We start from the raw sequence: 16,455 nt of genomic DNA on the forward strand, positions 1-16,455 counted from the left end.
TTTATTTTTATTTAAGTCTACTGTCATAATTGAAAACCCACATTACCATTCACTGAATTTTTCTAACTATTTACAGTTTGGAATATTTGGTCAGTCGAAAATATAATAATTTTCACATAGTTAAATTTATTCTCATTTGTAACAAACCATTGAAGATTTTATGGTTACTACTATTCAACAAAATAAATGAAATGCGCAAAAGCCCATACATTAAGCTGCAAATTTTAATTAAAGTAGTAATAATTAAATATAAGATAATTATACAGAAAAACAGAGCATAGATGAAAAAGTGAGAATCATGAGGGTGAGTATATAGATTTTGGCAATACATTCTGTGAAGATCATATCATCATCACATAGCAATAGCTCAAGCACTGTACAATGCAAAAAAAGGGTAGGATGCCTACAGCTACATATTATCCTAAGCTTGTGGAAACAAAGCAAATACGGGACATGTACATGCAATACGCAAGAAACGGCTACATAGGTTACACGACGAGTTCATGATTCTCCAAACTGCCTCTCTTCGACGATCTGCCCAAGTTTTGTGTACAGAGCTTGTTGCTCCTCAAATGTAAGGTTCATCAGTATCTATAACGCAAGAATAATACGGATAAATACATAATTTTTGTTCAATCGTGAAGTAGATGGCTCCACAGGTGATTACAGAATTATGTTTACCTGGTCCATAATCATCTCAATGGATAAGCTCTGAGGTACAACAAACGACTGGTGATAAATGTATGCAAAAACGGCCATCACCATCTGCACATAGGTGACCGTTAACTATGATAGACCAGACATTGGCATAACACTCAATTTTGAAACCGATAACAAAACTAAAATGCAGTTGATGAGCAACTGCTTTTGCAACTTTAAGATGTTGGAAGGATCATCTGCTTTTAAAGCAGGCTCAATATAATACCTTGCTTAAGCCAGAGAGATAGGGATGGCGATCGAATTTAAACTAGAAGGTACTTTCCCATTTGATCTAGATAATTCAACTATGCATTTCATTTTTTAATCCTGCACTTAATTTCAAAATCACCTGGCAATCCATTCTGTCAGTCATCCCACCATGTCCTGGAATGCTATCACCAAAATCCTGCCCAAAGAAAAGAACAGTAGAACATGACCTTTCAATTGACATTGTTAGCATTGCATCCTCAGATCAACAAATGAAGAACACACTGAATCTAGATCAAAAGCTTAGAAATTAATAACATCAGAAACCTTGATCTTGAAAGCTCTTTTAAAGCCACTGGCAAAAAAGCCTCCAAAAGGTGCTATGATTGATGCAAAGAGACCAAGGCACAATGCATGCCACTGTACAGGCAGAACAGAAATCTCTCGCCACGGAAACTGCAAAAGGGTAAAGTACATTGCTGCTCATGAGCAGTCATCTGAAAATCAACAGGTAAAATGCAAAATAGTTGAAAATAGCTAAAATTCAAGAGAATGACAGTGAGAGCCTTCAACTGCAAAAAAATTGGTAAAAGCCATTTAGAGACAATCTAGCTTTTACCGCTGACAAAGATATATCTCCTGACAGAGCTTCATGTTTCGCCTACTTAAGGTTCTTAAGCTTTATTCCCCAACAAACTTTTTCCATCAAAAACTGGCGATTTATGTGAAATGGACAATCTTCCCGTTCATTCTTTAAGCAAGCAGGCACATAATTTTTGCTTGTATAAAGTAAGAAAGTAATTTGTTACAGTTGCAAATTGGAGAATAAAACTAAACTTTCAGAAGCCCTTTTACCTAAAGTGTTGATTAGATAAAAAGGTAAAAAAACTAGCTTCCCTGAGATTTGACACAATTTCAAATACTTGTTATTTGAGAAATTGCCAATATCCAGTAATTTTAACTGTCATCCAATAACGAGTTTAACCTGCTAGCTTTCGTTAGATTTCCATCCATTTTTTGTAGTGAACTAACCAAAACGCCCTTTGTGAACTATGAATTGTAATTTTACTTGTTTTGTAAAAAAATTTTAAATTTTTTTATGGACTAAGGGGAATTTTTTTTTCAATTTTTACAAATTTTTCCATCCATCTCGTCCTATTTTTTTATACAATTCTTCAATTTTTTTCAATAAAGAAAAAATACAATAAGGGTAAAGTTGACACTTCTTGACTTCCACCCAAGGCTTATATAATTTCATCAAACATTAGGCGACTATTGGCAATTCTCCAATTATGTCAAATTTGAGAGAGCTCGTTGTAACTTACCCTAAATAGAATGGATGAAAGAACATTTACTTTTAACTTATGTGTATACAATAGATAAAAATAAACAAGATTCATGATCATGACTCAACAGACATTTCCAAGCATATAACAGATACTTCCAAGCTACATAGTCAACTTTTTATCACCAATGAGACATGAGAAATAAGATTGTTGATATGTGAATTAGATAGATAAACCACTTACCCATTCAGGAAACCACTCTGGAACAGTAAAAGTTTCTGGTTTGAACAGGGGACCCGGATCGCACTGAAGCCAGCCAGTTGATAAATCCTACATATACAACATCACAGGGCAGTTTAAGCTTCTTGAGACTTGAATATAGACAAATAAACTACCAAATAAGGAAGAGTGGATATAAGCCAGCGTTACCTTCCTTGGGCATGTCAACCACTGAAACCGACCTAATATATTTGCAAGCTGAAACACAAGCAACATAAATCCATCAGAAAAGCATAATGAAGTATAGACATACCAGAATGGCAGAATCACCAATCAATCATCCGCTGCAATCTAATCCATTATTTTTTAAGTAAGCTGACATTGATTTAGAGGCGACATAACCATAAAAGTCTAAAACTAGCATAACTACAATTTGGTTATTCCCAAGCCAAATATTCCAAGAAACACTAAATAACAATCAAGGATCAATATAGACCTTCATAGTCAAAATACAAAAAGCCCAGAAATGAGGAAAGATTGTTCATTATCTTAGTCTATTTCCAAAATAAATGGATAAACTGCTTACCAGAAAGGCTGAGATCATGGTGGCAACAGAAGCTCCAATGAAGCCTTCCCATGTTTTCTTGGGTGATAGCTTGATCAAAGGAGTTTTCCCGAAGAAAAACCCAAAAATGTAAGCAGCAATATCATTGATGACAATAAGTGATGCCGGAAGAAGGAACCTGCATTGTCGTCGATCTGTGTTTTAAGTTCTTTAAGCGAATTCAATTTGAAAATATGTAACATTCGCAGTCAGGACCACTAACTTATGGATTACAATGTTCTGGCTTGCCACCAAATATAATAAGAGCAAGGAAGTTTCCAAAAAATGAAATATCAAGTAAGAAAGATCCTAGCCAGAAACTTTATAAGAGAAATGCGACAGGACCAATTTCATATTTTCTTCAATTAAGCTCAACTAACCCTACAGGCAATCTTCTCTTTCCTAGTTACATTAAGTTTTTTAATTACCCAAGAAATGAAATTAAAGCTTGCATTACTTTATCCATAACCTATGTAGGCTGATACACAAAGGTCCAAAATACTAACAGTACATATGACAAACGAGGCAAGTATCTAGAAATCACTCAAATGGGGCAGATCATAGTGAAAAAATAGAAGAGAGAAAATGGTAGAGAAATAGCAAGCATTAACATGATCAATAATGAAACACAGGATAATTAAAGTTGTGTTACCAGAAAATTCCTTCAAAAATATTTGCCACAGTAAATGACGATTGCGTAAACACCACTATAAGAATCATGTGTGTCCACGCATATTGGCCAAATTGATACTTGTACATCTTCTTCTTCAGTGTAAGAATGAACCACATGAAGCCTGAACGAACCAAGAGAAGAAAATATTCAGTTCCATATTATTGAACAATTGATATACTCTAAACTTTTCTCTGGATGATCATTTGTAACAAGTATATTAGACCTCCACGAAAAATTTTAAGCATCTGTGTCATCACGAATGAAACAATAGAAAAGGTCCCAAGTAGAGACTGCAACCCAGGGATAATATTTTGGAAGCAGCCGGGATATCTCAGTGTCATCAAACAGAAGAATAGCAAAGGAAACAGATAGTACTAACCGGCGATATACAAGAAATAACAAGTAACCATATGATACTTGATAACTCTGCTCACGATCTTGTACAAAACTTTGTCCGTAGTGACAGTGTTCACAAGCCTCTGACTGAGAATGCGACCATACACAAATAGCATTGCTGTGAAGAAAAAGTGCCTGAAAATGAAAGAAAAAAATTGATAAAAGCTGGGAAATTTCATTATGGCTGGGCGAGTCTTTCTGGTCCATAAAAGAAAAATCCATCTAGATTCTGGCTTTACCATTCTCAGGGAGCTCTGAGCACAAAATTACCCCACCCAGTGGTAGTTTATTATAAATGATGTCCAAAGGGCGAATAGGAAAAATGAAAAAAATAAACGCAAGTGTCTGACAAGAAACTAAGCCACACACCAATTTAACAGTCTGAAACCAGGGAGGCGCCTGTCTTCATGTGCTCTCCTAAGTAAACTGAATAACTCCTTTGCCATAAATATTTGGATAACAACCACCATGGCCCAGATATAAAGGTGACCCATGTATATTATGAAGGCAAATCCTCCAATCATCCAAAAAGATGAATGTGCACGAACTAACATTGACTTGTACTTGTTATGATCATTAACGAGCAAATGGCTGCCATTAGCTTTATCAGCTTCTGGAGGGACCTAGAGTATGAGAAATGAAAAGGCCAAGAAATGAGAATTTTAAGACTATAAGTCCAATACACAGTTAAAAGCTAAAATCTTTAAGTTGAAACTCTTTTAATTTCAACATTGCAATAAAAAAGAAACAATATCTAATGAACAGCCTGCTTTGGAGGAAGCGTTGCTATAGTTATGCACAAAGAATGTCGTAAGATGAGTACTATATAATTATACAACTGCCGTCCTTCTACACGAACAGAACTAAACTTCTAATATAAATTAGGTTGTAGAATTCTTCGCTTTCTGAAACGCTAAAAGGTTAAAGAAACGAAGCTTTACATTGCAATTAACTCCATTCCATACAATGTGATTGATAAAATGGTAAGTTGCCATAACATTGATGCCAGTCTTCCAGAAAAGATAACTAACCTCATTGGAACCTCTGCGGCGACGTAACCGTGCAGAAGACCCACTAGGTGTTGATGGGCCGCTTGAACCAGTATCCTTGTGCATAGTTTCTCTAAGCCTTAAACCCCAGCGGAAAATATTACAGAAATACTCCAATTCCAAGAAACCAACTCACAATGGAGAGCAACGCAGGAACCTTAGCATTACTTAAACCTCTGAGTGGCTGAAACAATTAAACAAAGTCCCATAAGAATATGGCTTCCCCCTGTATGTTAAATTCAGTCCCTTGAATCAAGAACTTTTGAGGGGAAAAAACATTTAAGAAACTGAAAAATGTCAATAACAAATAAAGAAGACTAATATCAGAACTGCACCTGTAGATTATACTAAATATTTTTCTCTGACATTTCCTTTTTATTCTTATCACTTAATTCCTATGCTCACATAAAAAAAGAAGAAAAACATCAAAAGTTAAGACTGATTACAAGCAAAAGACTAATCTGTGTTCTTCATTCTCACCTTCAATTTCCGGAGAATAAAATCCCGAAGTCATCCGTGGGAAAATAAAAAAGAAAGACGAAAAAATAAGCAACCAATAATTGGCAGTATAAATAACATGTACAAGAATATTAGACAATACAAGAACAGCAAAGCACAAAATACAAACAACCAATAAATTAGCACGTTCTCTAACGTTCTTCAACCTCCAAAACTCAATAATGGGAGAGTCAAACACTTCCATAAACCCAATATTTAATGAGTATAGTAGGATTTAAAATAGAATACTGAAACAATCCATCTTCACAAGAAAAACGAAAACCTAACTGAATTAAATTAAAACCAATTTAAGAAAAACGCATAAATTCATAAGCTCTAAACTGAAGAATTTACCTTTCATGAACAGTCTACAGGCCGCAGTATAAACGATAAAAACACACATATACTCGAAAATTTTCAGCAGAGAAGACGAAAAAAGAATGAAAAGCAAAGAAGAAGGGCAACTGAGAAGAAACAAGAGATCAAAAGGGCGAGAGGGATCTGACCTTCGCTCTGCTCTCCTCTCCTCTGTATGTGTGTGTGTGTTGGGGCGGTTATACCAGAAATGTGTAGACTGGAAGTAGAAAGTGAGGTTCAAAGCTTCCTGGGGTTGTGAAAATCATGGGGAGCAATAAGTGATTAAGTGAAAATTAGGGGATTGATTGAAATTTTTGGTTTCTTAATAAAAATCTATCTATATATTTATGCATGTATATAATAAATAATTTTTTATATTTTAAAATATATTATAAATAAAAATATAATATATGAACCACCAAGTTACATTATAAAAGAAAAACAACTTGAGCTATTATCGATGATTCGTGTGATTTTAGCACGGGTCCAGAGTTTTTGTATCTTGATGTTGGATTTGGGCTTAGGGGTGGCAGATAAGCCGAGTTGGCTTGCGAGGACTCGATTTTGAGCTCGAAAAATTCGAGCTCGAGCTCAAGCTCAATTGTGTCTATTCATAAGTTCGTGAGCTTTTTCTATTTTTTTTATTTTTTTATATATTTATATTTTTAATTTTTTTATATATTAAATTTTATATTCAATATTTGATCAATTTTATAATAAAAATTGACCATATATTATAATTATTAATCAGTATCATACATTTATTTTAGATAATAATAAATTATGGTACTTATATTTATACATTTAATCTTTATACAAAAACTAAATTTTAATCAACAACTTAGTAAATTATAATATTTTTTGTTATTAAAATTATTATTTAGTATTACATATATAAATTTTATGTTATATTTTAATATATATTTGTATTACGTTATACTTTTTTTAAATTGACAAGTAATTCACTTATAATTTCTGATCTATTTTTGAGTTTTATATTTATACATACTATGCATTATGCAATCTCTTTTATTATTTATAAATTTATGTCAAAATTTAGTGATTCATATGAAGTAATCTAAAAATAATGATAATGATAATAATAGTGATGGTTGAACAATTTTAATTATTTTGATTATTATTTTATTATATATATAATGAGATAAAAAAATTTAATCAATAATTACGATATTTTAAAATTTGGGCACCTAATTCACACTAAATTTATATATATAAGACCGTGTCCATTTGATCATATCGGACGGTTTGATTTAAAATCAAATGACCTGATTCTACAATACAGCGACTTGAATGATTATTTTTATATTTCGAGTATGATATCTTGACATTCGTATATCAATAAGTCTAAAACTTTACCAAGTGTAATTTTTCTGTAAGTTTGATCATATCTAACGGTCTAATCTGAAATTTGATAGTCCGATTAACCCATGTTGTTCAACAATGTAAGATAATAGTTACATCAATGTAATACAAATATTTATAAATATATTAATCTAAACTATAAAATATTTTTATTTATTTCAATTGAATTATTTTAGATAATTAATACTTTTCTATAACTTTAAACTGTTCAGAATATATATTTTTTTTTGTACAATTTACTAATTATATTAATACTAAACTAATTAGTAGTTTATATTCATAACAATAAATTAAAATTTCATACTATATTTTGGTATATTTATAATATAGTATACATTATACAATCTATTTTATTACTTATAAATTTATGTAAAAAATTGGTGATTCCCATTATTTAATATAATAACAATAATAATAATGATAATAATAATAATAATAATAATAATAATAATAATAATAATAAACAAAAAAAATAAAAAATCAGCTGAGTTCTAGCTTGTCAGATTGAGCTCGAGCTCGAAATTATAGAAGCTCGAGCTCGACTTGTTGCCACTGGGCTAATTGAGTGAAAGCTCTTGAGAAAGAGGACCTGTAAAACAAAAGTTTAGCACTCTGATGCTTAAGTTAGTCCCAAATTTAAGAATAGATAAATACAAAAATGAATTATGACGAGAAATTATGAAAAAAGTGATAATTCCATATGTAAGAGCACGAAACTAGAGTAATAGAGTAGCAGGAAGAAGAGTTCTAAAGTTTCGAAGAGGAGGCTTGCCGGGGGTTACCTCCCCTATTTATAGAGGAGGAGCTCCCCTATAACAGAAGTCATGTTGAGGGGAATCTGCATGGCCAGCGAGAAAGGCGGGATTTCGTGGATAAGGTTCCTCCATATTAGTTCCTTAAGCAACAAGTTTTTGGGTGAAGGGGGACTCCTTCTTCGTGTAGACTCCTACCTGGTGAAAAATCCTTTCAAGTTGAATAGTCCAACCTCTTGAGGGCACTTTCCTTCCTACAAGCTAGCTTCATTGAGAGGGAGGACCCTTCTTCATTCTTAAGGAAGGAGAGCACCCCCTCATTCCCCAAGTGGGAAGCCTCGGAATCTTTGGGAAAGGAGAACCTTCCTGTTTGTGTCTGTCCATCTGCTGCAGGTTGATCTGATTGCTATAATAATGGTGAGGAGGGCCCGTTCTTCAGATCTGCAACTCGCATATCCGTCAGCCTCTTCTCCATGCGCTTGGTAACTGCCCTTTAGTAAGGCGGTTATTGAAAACGTGGGTTAAAACCCTTCTCCTCAGCAACCTCTCGAGTCCCTCTTCTTCTTCCTCAAAAAGGTTCTTCTTCAAAGCATCAAGGCTTCCATCCAGCCTTCGTTTTTCTTAAGTATTTCTTTTTCTTCTTTGGAGTTTCTTCTTTCTTTCTAAAAAAATGTCTTCCTCTAGTGAGTCTGTGTGTTTTCTTAGAGAGACCTTCTTGAGCGATGATCCTTCAGGGGCCACTTCCAAGAGGGCGGACACTCTTCTGTCCTGTTTTGGGAGGGGTCTGAGGAGGAGCTTAAGGCAAGCCACTGCTGCTGCTTGTCGCTTGATTGATGAGGACATTGATGAGGGTGAACAAGAGGGGGAAAATTAAGGGGAAGGCTCGTTCCCTAAAGAGGAGAGGGTGATTCCTCCGTCAAAAGAGGCTGAGACACCGGAGTCCTCTTCGACGGGCAGACCTTCTGGGTTTTCCCAAGGGAAGTTTCTCCAATGGAGGAGGAGGAATAGCAGAGGGTTCCTCAGTCGCCTTTAGATCTGGGTCTTCTATCTTAAGAACCTCCTCCATAAATCAATTTCTTCAGGAGAATCGTGTCCCACCTGAGTTTATTGTGTATACACTATCTCCTGTGAGTCGTCCATTTTTCTCTCCCCCTAACTGTTTATGCTTTTTCCCCACCCAGTTGAGGTCAGGTCTTCGCTTCCTCGTCCCTTTGTTTTATTCTGAGGTTGCTTGTATTTTTCAAGTTCCCTTGAATCAGCTAGTCCCGAACTCTTTTAAAATTTTGGCTGGATTCTTTATGATTCTCCTTTTTAATGGCTATCCTATGACTGGTCATGTGTTTGCCTCGTGTTATCGCCTTAAGAAGGCTGAGAAGGGGTTCTTCTGCTTTGTCTCCCACCCTGGAGTATCCTTTTTTCACCTCCCCCATGCTCCCAAACATTGGAAAGTTAGTTATTTTTTTGTCCTTCCTCCCCATACTTGGTCTTTCCCCATGCTGAATTCCTCCCCCTATGGTTGTCGGTCTTTCATAGATGAGAGGTTACTGGGCACTTTGGGGTTGACCCCCATGACAGAGCCTTTGGGGGATTCCTTGGGTATGTTCTAGTTTTCGCTTGTTGTTGCTCGTCATTCCCTGTCTTCTTGGAGTATTGATTCTTATAGTATGATTTTGTGCAGAGAACATCATGTTCAGCAAGTTGATGAGAGATCATGTGATAGAGGGTCGCTCTGGACTCCTACTCCCAAGTCTTCTAAGGGGATCTCTGCCTTCAGCGACTCGAAAGGTTACCCCTCTTCCTCCTCCTCCCCTAGTCCCATGGCGGGAAGCTCCTCGAAAAAACCTCATACCAGGTCTATGGGGACACCTCATTCTTGCTCCTCTTCTATGCCCCCGCCTGTTCCTCCTTCCAAGGAGGAAGTGGACCCCCCCCCTAGGTCTTTGCATGCACCCTCTGCCTGTCCCCATAGTCGCTACCTGCTGGAACAGGACAAGGGGAAAGCGGCTCTAGTGGCAGACTTGAGGAGAGGGACCTTGTCCTCAGGGGATAAGCAGTTGTTCTCACCTCTCTCTCGGGAAGAGCTAGAGGGAGTGGGGGCCCTCTACCTCTTCAAGGTATCTTCTTTTCCATATCTTTCATCCTTTGCTTGTATGCTCCTTTATGATGATTTGTGTTTTTCGTAGGCTGCCTCAATTTATGAAGAGCTCTTCTCTAGACTTCAAGGAAACCCCCTTATTCCTCCTAGTGACGCCCAGAAGCGCAAACTAGAGGATAGGTTGGAGCGTTTGGGGAATGAAAATGCTAATACTTATCCTTTTGATTGGGCAAAATTGTCGCCCATAACTTGAATAATTATATATTCACAATATAGTTTGGTATTTTGCACATTAAATCATCGACAAATTATTTATAACTAAAAAGAACTTTTAATAAGTAAAGAATTTAAATTAAAAATAAAGTAATAAGTTAATATATATAATAGATACACAATAAATATAATATCCCAACAAAAATCTTTTACATGAAAGCTTTTTTTAGTATTTATTGTGATCATGTTTTTTTTTAGGTAAATATAATTTTCATTAAATAAAAAGTACAATCGTATAGTACAACAGTGCTCAATGACTGGCGTCTCTCTTGACAGATCAAGAAATACGTCAAAATCCATATAACGCACAAGAACTAACAGAGCGAGCTAAAGAAGCGCTAAGAATCCTCCATCTAACCTCTTCCAAAATGAGTCTAGCTATTGTGATCATGTTTTATTTGACTTAAATGTTTTTTTGTGTTTTTATTATACAATTTGAACTATTTTACAAACTCAAAATTAAGAATTGAATGGGCACATAGAATACATAAAAAAAACTTCCATTTAAAATATGTATGAATTTGATAAAAAAAAAAAGTTATTAACTATTTAATTTGTTAGATGAAAATGAGTGATTGCACTTCCTTTTTTGATATATTTTCTTTAAAAACTATGACAAAATATATTTATTAATCTTTCTTTTTTCTGAAAGTGTTTAGACTTTGGTTAAGTATATATATATATATATATATTATCAGTTTTTTTTCAAAAGTATATATGAATTGTTAGGATATTATTAATTGTGTATTTATTATATATATTAACTTATATTCCACTTTTAATTTAAATTCTTCACTTATTAAAAATTCATTTTAGTTAAAAAATAATTTGATGATTTAATGTGCAAAATATTAAATATATTGAGAACAATATTGAGGAATAATTTTGTACAATCAAAATGATAAGTATTATATTTGTTAATTTAGGAGGATAAATATCACATCAAAGAAAATTCGAGGGACAAAGCGTATTTAACCCTATTTTAATTTAATGATATAATTCATTGCTCCCTTGAAAGGTCAAAGGAAGAAAAGATTTTGGGTTTTGGGCAGAACAAGAGAAAAGATGGGGGGGCTAGTTGCAATTTTATTCATTTCAATCTTGATAATTAGATGGAAAAGCCCTGATGATTATGTTTAAATATTTATATCTCTTTTAGGCTGACAACACACAACACTGCATGAGTATGGACCCCTACTATCATAGTTGCAAGTTAAATTTAAATTAAATTTCTAAAACTTGATTTTTCCTCCATTCCCATTTGTAAATTAAATTAAATATACAAAAAATATTTAGATAGAAAAATCATAAATAAAAAGGAAAGTCGTTTATTATCTGTTGAATTTCAAATAATCAAAGAAAAAGTGCAAAGTGAAAGCCATTCTTAGAGAGAAAACTTCTCTATTTTCTGTAATAAAATTCATTATCCAAAAATGGAAGGTATACAAGGGGTTAAATATACAATAGGCGTAACTGTCCCAACTAACTAACAAATTTTGTTACATAAACGATAAAAAAAACAGTTAAAGAGTATCTATCCCGTATATAACAAAACTACAGTCGTGACTTGAGATGCGACCTCAGTAACAGCGACCTCGTTAAGTACAACTGGGACTATATCCTGAAGTTCCGTGAACTCAAGCGCAATCTCACGATAATTGATACTGGACCACGATCTGATCTCAAAATGACAAAACTGGGAGGTCGAACTCCAAACCTCAATCAAACTAAAAACAATTCTATCACAATTCATACAGATCTACGTTGATTTAGTATAGCTCGTCTACGTCCATTACATCTTCATAGTATGACCAATTCATGACCCCAACAAGTACACATGTATAAGAATTAAAATCAAATATTAGTTGGAAAAGTTTTATCATTAAAAAAAAAAAAGAATCTTGCAAACCTTGTTGCCATGGTCGTTCTAGGGCTGTAAATTATCCAAGTTAAATCTAGCACATTTTTTTTTAAGTTTGTTAGAATAATTATCTTATTTTAGAAATTGCATTTGAATTCGATTGGATTATTAGTTTAGTTGAACTCAAATGAGCTTTATCTGGAAGTCAAGCTCAAATAATTTTATACAATTTAGTATATTTTATTAGTTTCACATTAATGGAATCAAGTTCGGGCCAAATTTGAAAATTTATGAAATAAAAGATTTGTATTCAAATTTAATTTATTACGTTTAATAAATTGAAGGGTGAATTACAATAATTGCCCCTGAGATTTGGTATACAAATACTTTCTCGTTGTTTGAAAAATTATAAATACCCCCTGATGTTTGGTGAAATTATATAATCCTTGGATGAAGGGATAACATTATCAATTTTGTTGTTGCTGTATTTTTTTAATTTTTATTTTAAATTAAAAACTTATAAAAAAATCAAATGGGATAGATGAAAAAATTTTAAAAATTATAAAAAGAAAATACTTTTCAAAAAAATAAATAAAATTTTAATTTTAATTCCACAAGGGCATTTTGGTAATTGGTCATAAAGATATATAAAAATCTAATGAATTGAGTTCATTGTTAGACAACCGTTAAAATGAAAAGAGTATTGATAATTTTTCAAACAACGAATGAATATTCGTACATATGCCAAATTTCAGAAAATGACATTGTAATTTACCTTGAATTAAATTCAAATAAATTTTTATCAATCAATTTCAATCATTATCGAATAATTCAATTTATTTTTTAGGCCTAAGCCCTTGTATGCAAATTGTGGAGGTGCTTTGCCAACCTTTACTTCAGAATCAAGAATTTGTGGATGAAGGATAAAAGGAAACAAAGATGGAGTGAGCATCTCATCCTATCCTGAAAACAGTCCAATTGAGAATAACTTGCTTGTCCCTAATTGAAAATGTGTCATTTCAAGAAAGTTTAGCACAATTAATATGCTAATGTGATGAATTCTATCAGTGGTCATGCTCTCTTCACAGTAACAATGATCTAATTTGAATATTTGACGCCATGTTGATTGAGGTGCCTCTACTGTCTATTCAATAATAAAAAATAAAAGTGTCGTCACAATTTTCAGAAATTTTAATCTAAATTGGGTCAAACCACCAAACAATCCATGATTATCATATAATTGATATTACAATTTTTTTTAAAAAAACACATAACAAATGATATACACAAACAGCATAGATTTAATGTCATTTCTGGGTCATAAAATTAGATTCATGATTTTATTTTCAGTTCAATCTCAAATAAGTACTTTAAAAAAATATCAAACGATTGATTCCTAAAAAATATCATCTACACATAATTTTTAGAAAAAGGTTAGAACTCAAGAGTTTCAAAATTTTCTTTTTAGCACAAGGTATTTAAAAATCCATCTTATTGAACATACATTTCAGCAAAAAAACAGACTCCATGAGATCTAAATGCTGTCATGTTCCAAACAAGATGATTCATCCCAAGGCTGGCAAACAAAATATTAACTACGAGTGTCGTCTAAACATCACACGAAACAGGAAAAACAATCACAAGTATATCTTCAGAACATCATTACCTGTTAGGGAACAGCAAAAGAGATCAGCAGAGCAATTTTGATAGAACTTATCTAATTTCTCAAAGTCAGAATTGTAAAACCTCTGAACAAATCAAGTCAAACAAAATGCTTGGCAATAGAACAAATTCAGAACCACAGTTCAGATATTGATATCATAACAGAAACTCCAGCATTCTAGAAAAGACAGAGTAAGAGGGGAAAATAAGAACAGAACTGCAGAGTATCTTTTTCTCCCCTTGTATGTTGAGCTGATGGTACAATTCTCACTTCAGAGGGATGAACCTAGAAGAGTGCGTGGCACCAATACCCGGTCTTCCATGCTTGACTGGCTTGTATGATATTGAGAACTCAGCAAGATAGTGGCCTATCATCTCAGGCTTGATTTCAACTGGGTTGAAGGTCTTGCCGTTGTACACACCAAGGACACTTCCAATCATCTCAGGGACAATGATCATGTTTCTCAGGTGGGTTCTGATGAGGGCAGGCTTCTCACCTGGTGGGGCCTCACGTTTCTATAGAACGACATAAAAAAAACAGTAAGAATAAAGCAGATAAATTAAAAGAATGCAGCGGAAAGCGATGGCCATTATCCACTGACAGCTGCTACCATAAGAAGTATATGAATTAGGATTGTTATACAAACAACTAATACAGTATGATAACAATGATTGAACCTCTTTTCCTATTCATTCGCTTGGATACAAGTAAAAGAGTTGGTTTAAATAATGTGATTCAGCATGAGAATTACAGAGTCGTCCAAGAAGCCAAAAGATGAGAATTTATGCGAACTGCAACAAGACAAAATAATATCAAGCAAGAAGAATTTCAGAAACTTATCACTTACTGCCTTCCTCAGCTTCTTAATCAAAGCCATTGGTTTCCTCTTCAGACCTCTCTGAAACCTGCTCGTTTATCCAGTAAATTAGAAAAGGAACAGAACTCAAATAGAAGAAAAATCTTCAAGGCACCAGCATATGACAGCTGAAGCCACTTGACCAGACCAAAATGTACACATGTATCAAATCATGCCTTCAAACTCGAGAATTATCTGGTTCATGTGACCCACAGTCAATAAGTTCAACAAGAGAATACTTAGATGTCTATGCTAGATTAGCTGTAATAAACTGAATCATTGTAGCAAGCACTGTAACCCGTATAGCTGCAGAACACCTCATTATAAGATTCATTCGGTACATGGGTGCATTCATCTAGCGCAAGACATATTTAATACCTCAATACAGTAAATTCACAACACAGCAAACACCAAAACTGCATACTAAACCTATTATCCACTGAAGTATGCAAAGTAAAAACTCAACTGACAAAACTACATTCCATATCTACCAAGATGAAAAACGGGTTGATACAAAATCCCACATTAGAGCTCCCATTCAATGTACTAAACAAATTAACAAGCCCTCTTCCCCTTTACAGCGCAAACACATAATTCAAAACCCAATAAAACGACAAAAAAATACTACCTCACAAATCAATCTAACTCTATAACGCATACCAATCGCCGCACAGAATCAGAAACAGAATAAAAAACAAAAGAAAAAAACGACAATTCAAAAATTATACCTTCTTCGTTGACGGGCATTCAGAAGCTTGACGAGCTCATCAGTAGACATATCCAGGAGCGCATCGAGATCGACGCCTCTGTAGCTGAACTTCTTGAACGTCCTCTTCTTAATCTGGCCTGCCGCCGCCACCTCCGTATCGACATCCGCCTGCAGAACACAAACATACACAGACTCAGACCCAATACTACACACATTAAGCGTGTAACTGCGCGTAATGTATAGAAAGGGAGAGGAAGAGAGAGAGAGAAGAAAAGGGTCACCATGGCTGCTGCTGCTGGAGAAGCTGTGCTCCGGTACGATAAGTCTGCGCAGTACTAGGGTTTTGGAGGTGAAGATAGAGGGAATTGGAAGCATGGATCCTTTTATATATGGAGGGTTATATGGTATTAGGGTGGGCTTTAATAACGGGCTGGACTTGGCTGCTCAGCCCAACTTTATTGGGCTGAATGGTCCATAATAAGTTTTAATCTATAGTAATCTATACTAATAAAAAGAATAATCGTTCACACTCACAGACGATAGTTAATATTACTATTGTACTAATATTTTTCATAAAATAAAAAATAGCCTTCTATTGATAAGCTAAATAACTTATTAAATTTTTTGAATTTTACTAATATAGTTTTTTCTTTCTGTTTTTTTAATGTAATATATCGATTTATATATTTTACTTTTTATTTATATAACTTTACAGCGTGAAAAATAATTTATTATATGCGTACAAAACGACATGACATAATTACTAGTATTAAAAAAAAAACTCTTTATACTCACAAATGGTGGTTATTGACACCGCTGCACCAACTTCTAAATATGATGATTATATCTCTAATTATATAATTTTAAAAATTAAT

General features: G+C 34.0%; 2 protein-coding genes across 5 annotated transcripts; both read right to left on the minus strand.

Moving 5' to 3' along the window:
- Nucleotides 1–258: 258 nt before the first annotated feature.
- On the minus strand, nucleotides 259–6,285 carry LOC105158427 (phosphatidate cytidylyltransferase 1). Of its 4 annotated transcripts, none has more exons than XM_011075185.3 (12): nucleotides 6,138–6,285; nucleotides 5,116–5,317; nucleotides 4,454–4,707; nucleotides 4,068–4,219; nucleotides 3,668–3,809; nucleotides 2,998–3,154; nucleotides 2,622–2,669; nucleotides 2,436–2,522; nucleotides 1,234–1,362; nucleotides 1,049–1,105; nucleotides 682–765; nucleotides 259–591 (listed from the first exon to the last, which is right to left on the minus strand). In XM_011075185.3, exons 2-12 carry the CDS (start codon nucleotides 5,197–5,199, stop codon nucleotides 502–504), a joined length of 1,284 nt encoding a protein of 427 aa, XP_011073487.1. In that variant the 5' UTR covers nucleotides 5,200–5,317; nucleotides 6,138–6,285; the 3' UTR covers nucleotides 259–501. The 4 variants fall into 4 exon arrangements, with proteins under 4 accessions (XP_011073487.1, XP_088735392.1, XP_011073488.1 ...); XM_088879266.1 differs by having other exon boundaries at nucleotides 5,116–5,359; nucleotides 6,138–6,246; XM_011075186.3 differs by lacking the exon at nucleotides 6,138–6,285 and adding an exon at nucleotides 5,986–6,131.
- A 7,768-nt stretch (nucleotides 6,286–14,053) lies between these two features.
- LOC105158428 (small ribosomal subunit protein uS19x) lies at nucleotides 14,054–15,998 on the minus strand. Its single transcript, XM_011075187.3, has 4 exons — nucleotides 15,862–15,998; nucleotides 15,600–15,748; nucleotides 14,863–14,920; nucleotides 14,054–14,530 (listed from the first exon to the last, which is right to left on the minus strand). Exons 1-4 carry the CDS (start codon nucleotides 15,862–15,864, stop codon nucleotides 14,282–14,284), a joined length of 459 nt encoding a protein of 152 aa, XP_011073489.1. The 5' UTR covers nucleotides 15,865–15,998; the 3' UTR covers nucleotides 14,054–14,281.
- Between the last annotated feature and the right edge of the window lie 457 nt (nucleotides 15,999–16,455).

The sequence above is a fragment of the Sesamum indicum genome, linkage group LG3 (assembly GCF_026168435.1).
Source record: "Sesamum indicum cultivar Baizhima isolate 11 linkage group LG3, ASM2616843v1, whole genome shotgun sequence".
In the NCBI taxonomy this organism is placed as follows: Eukaryota; Viridiplantae; Streptophyta; class Magnoliopsida; order Lamiales; family Pedaliaceae; genus Sesamum; species Sesamum indicum.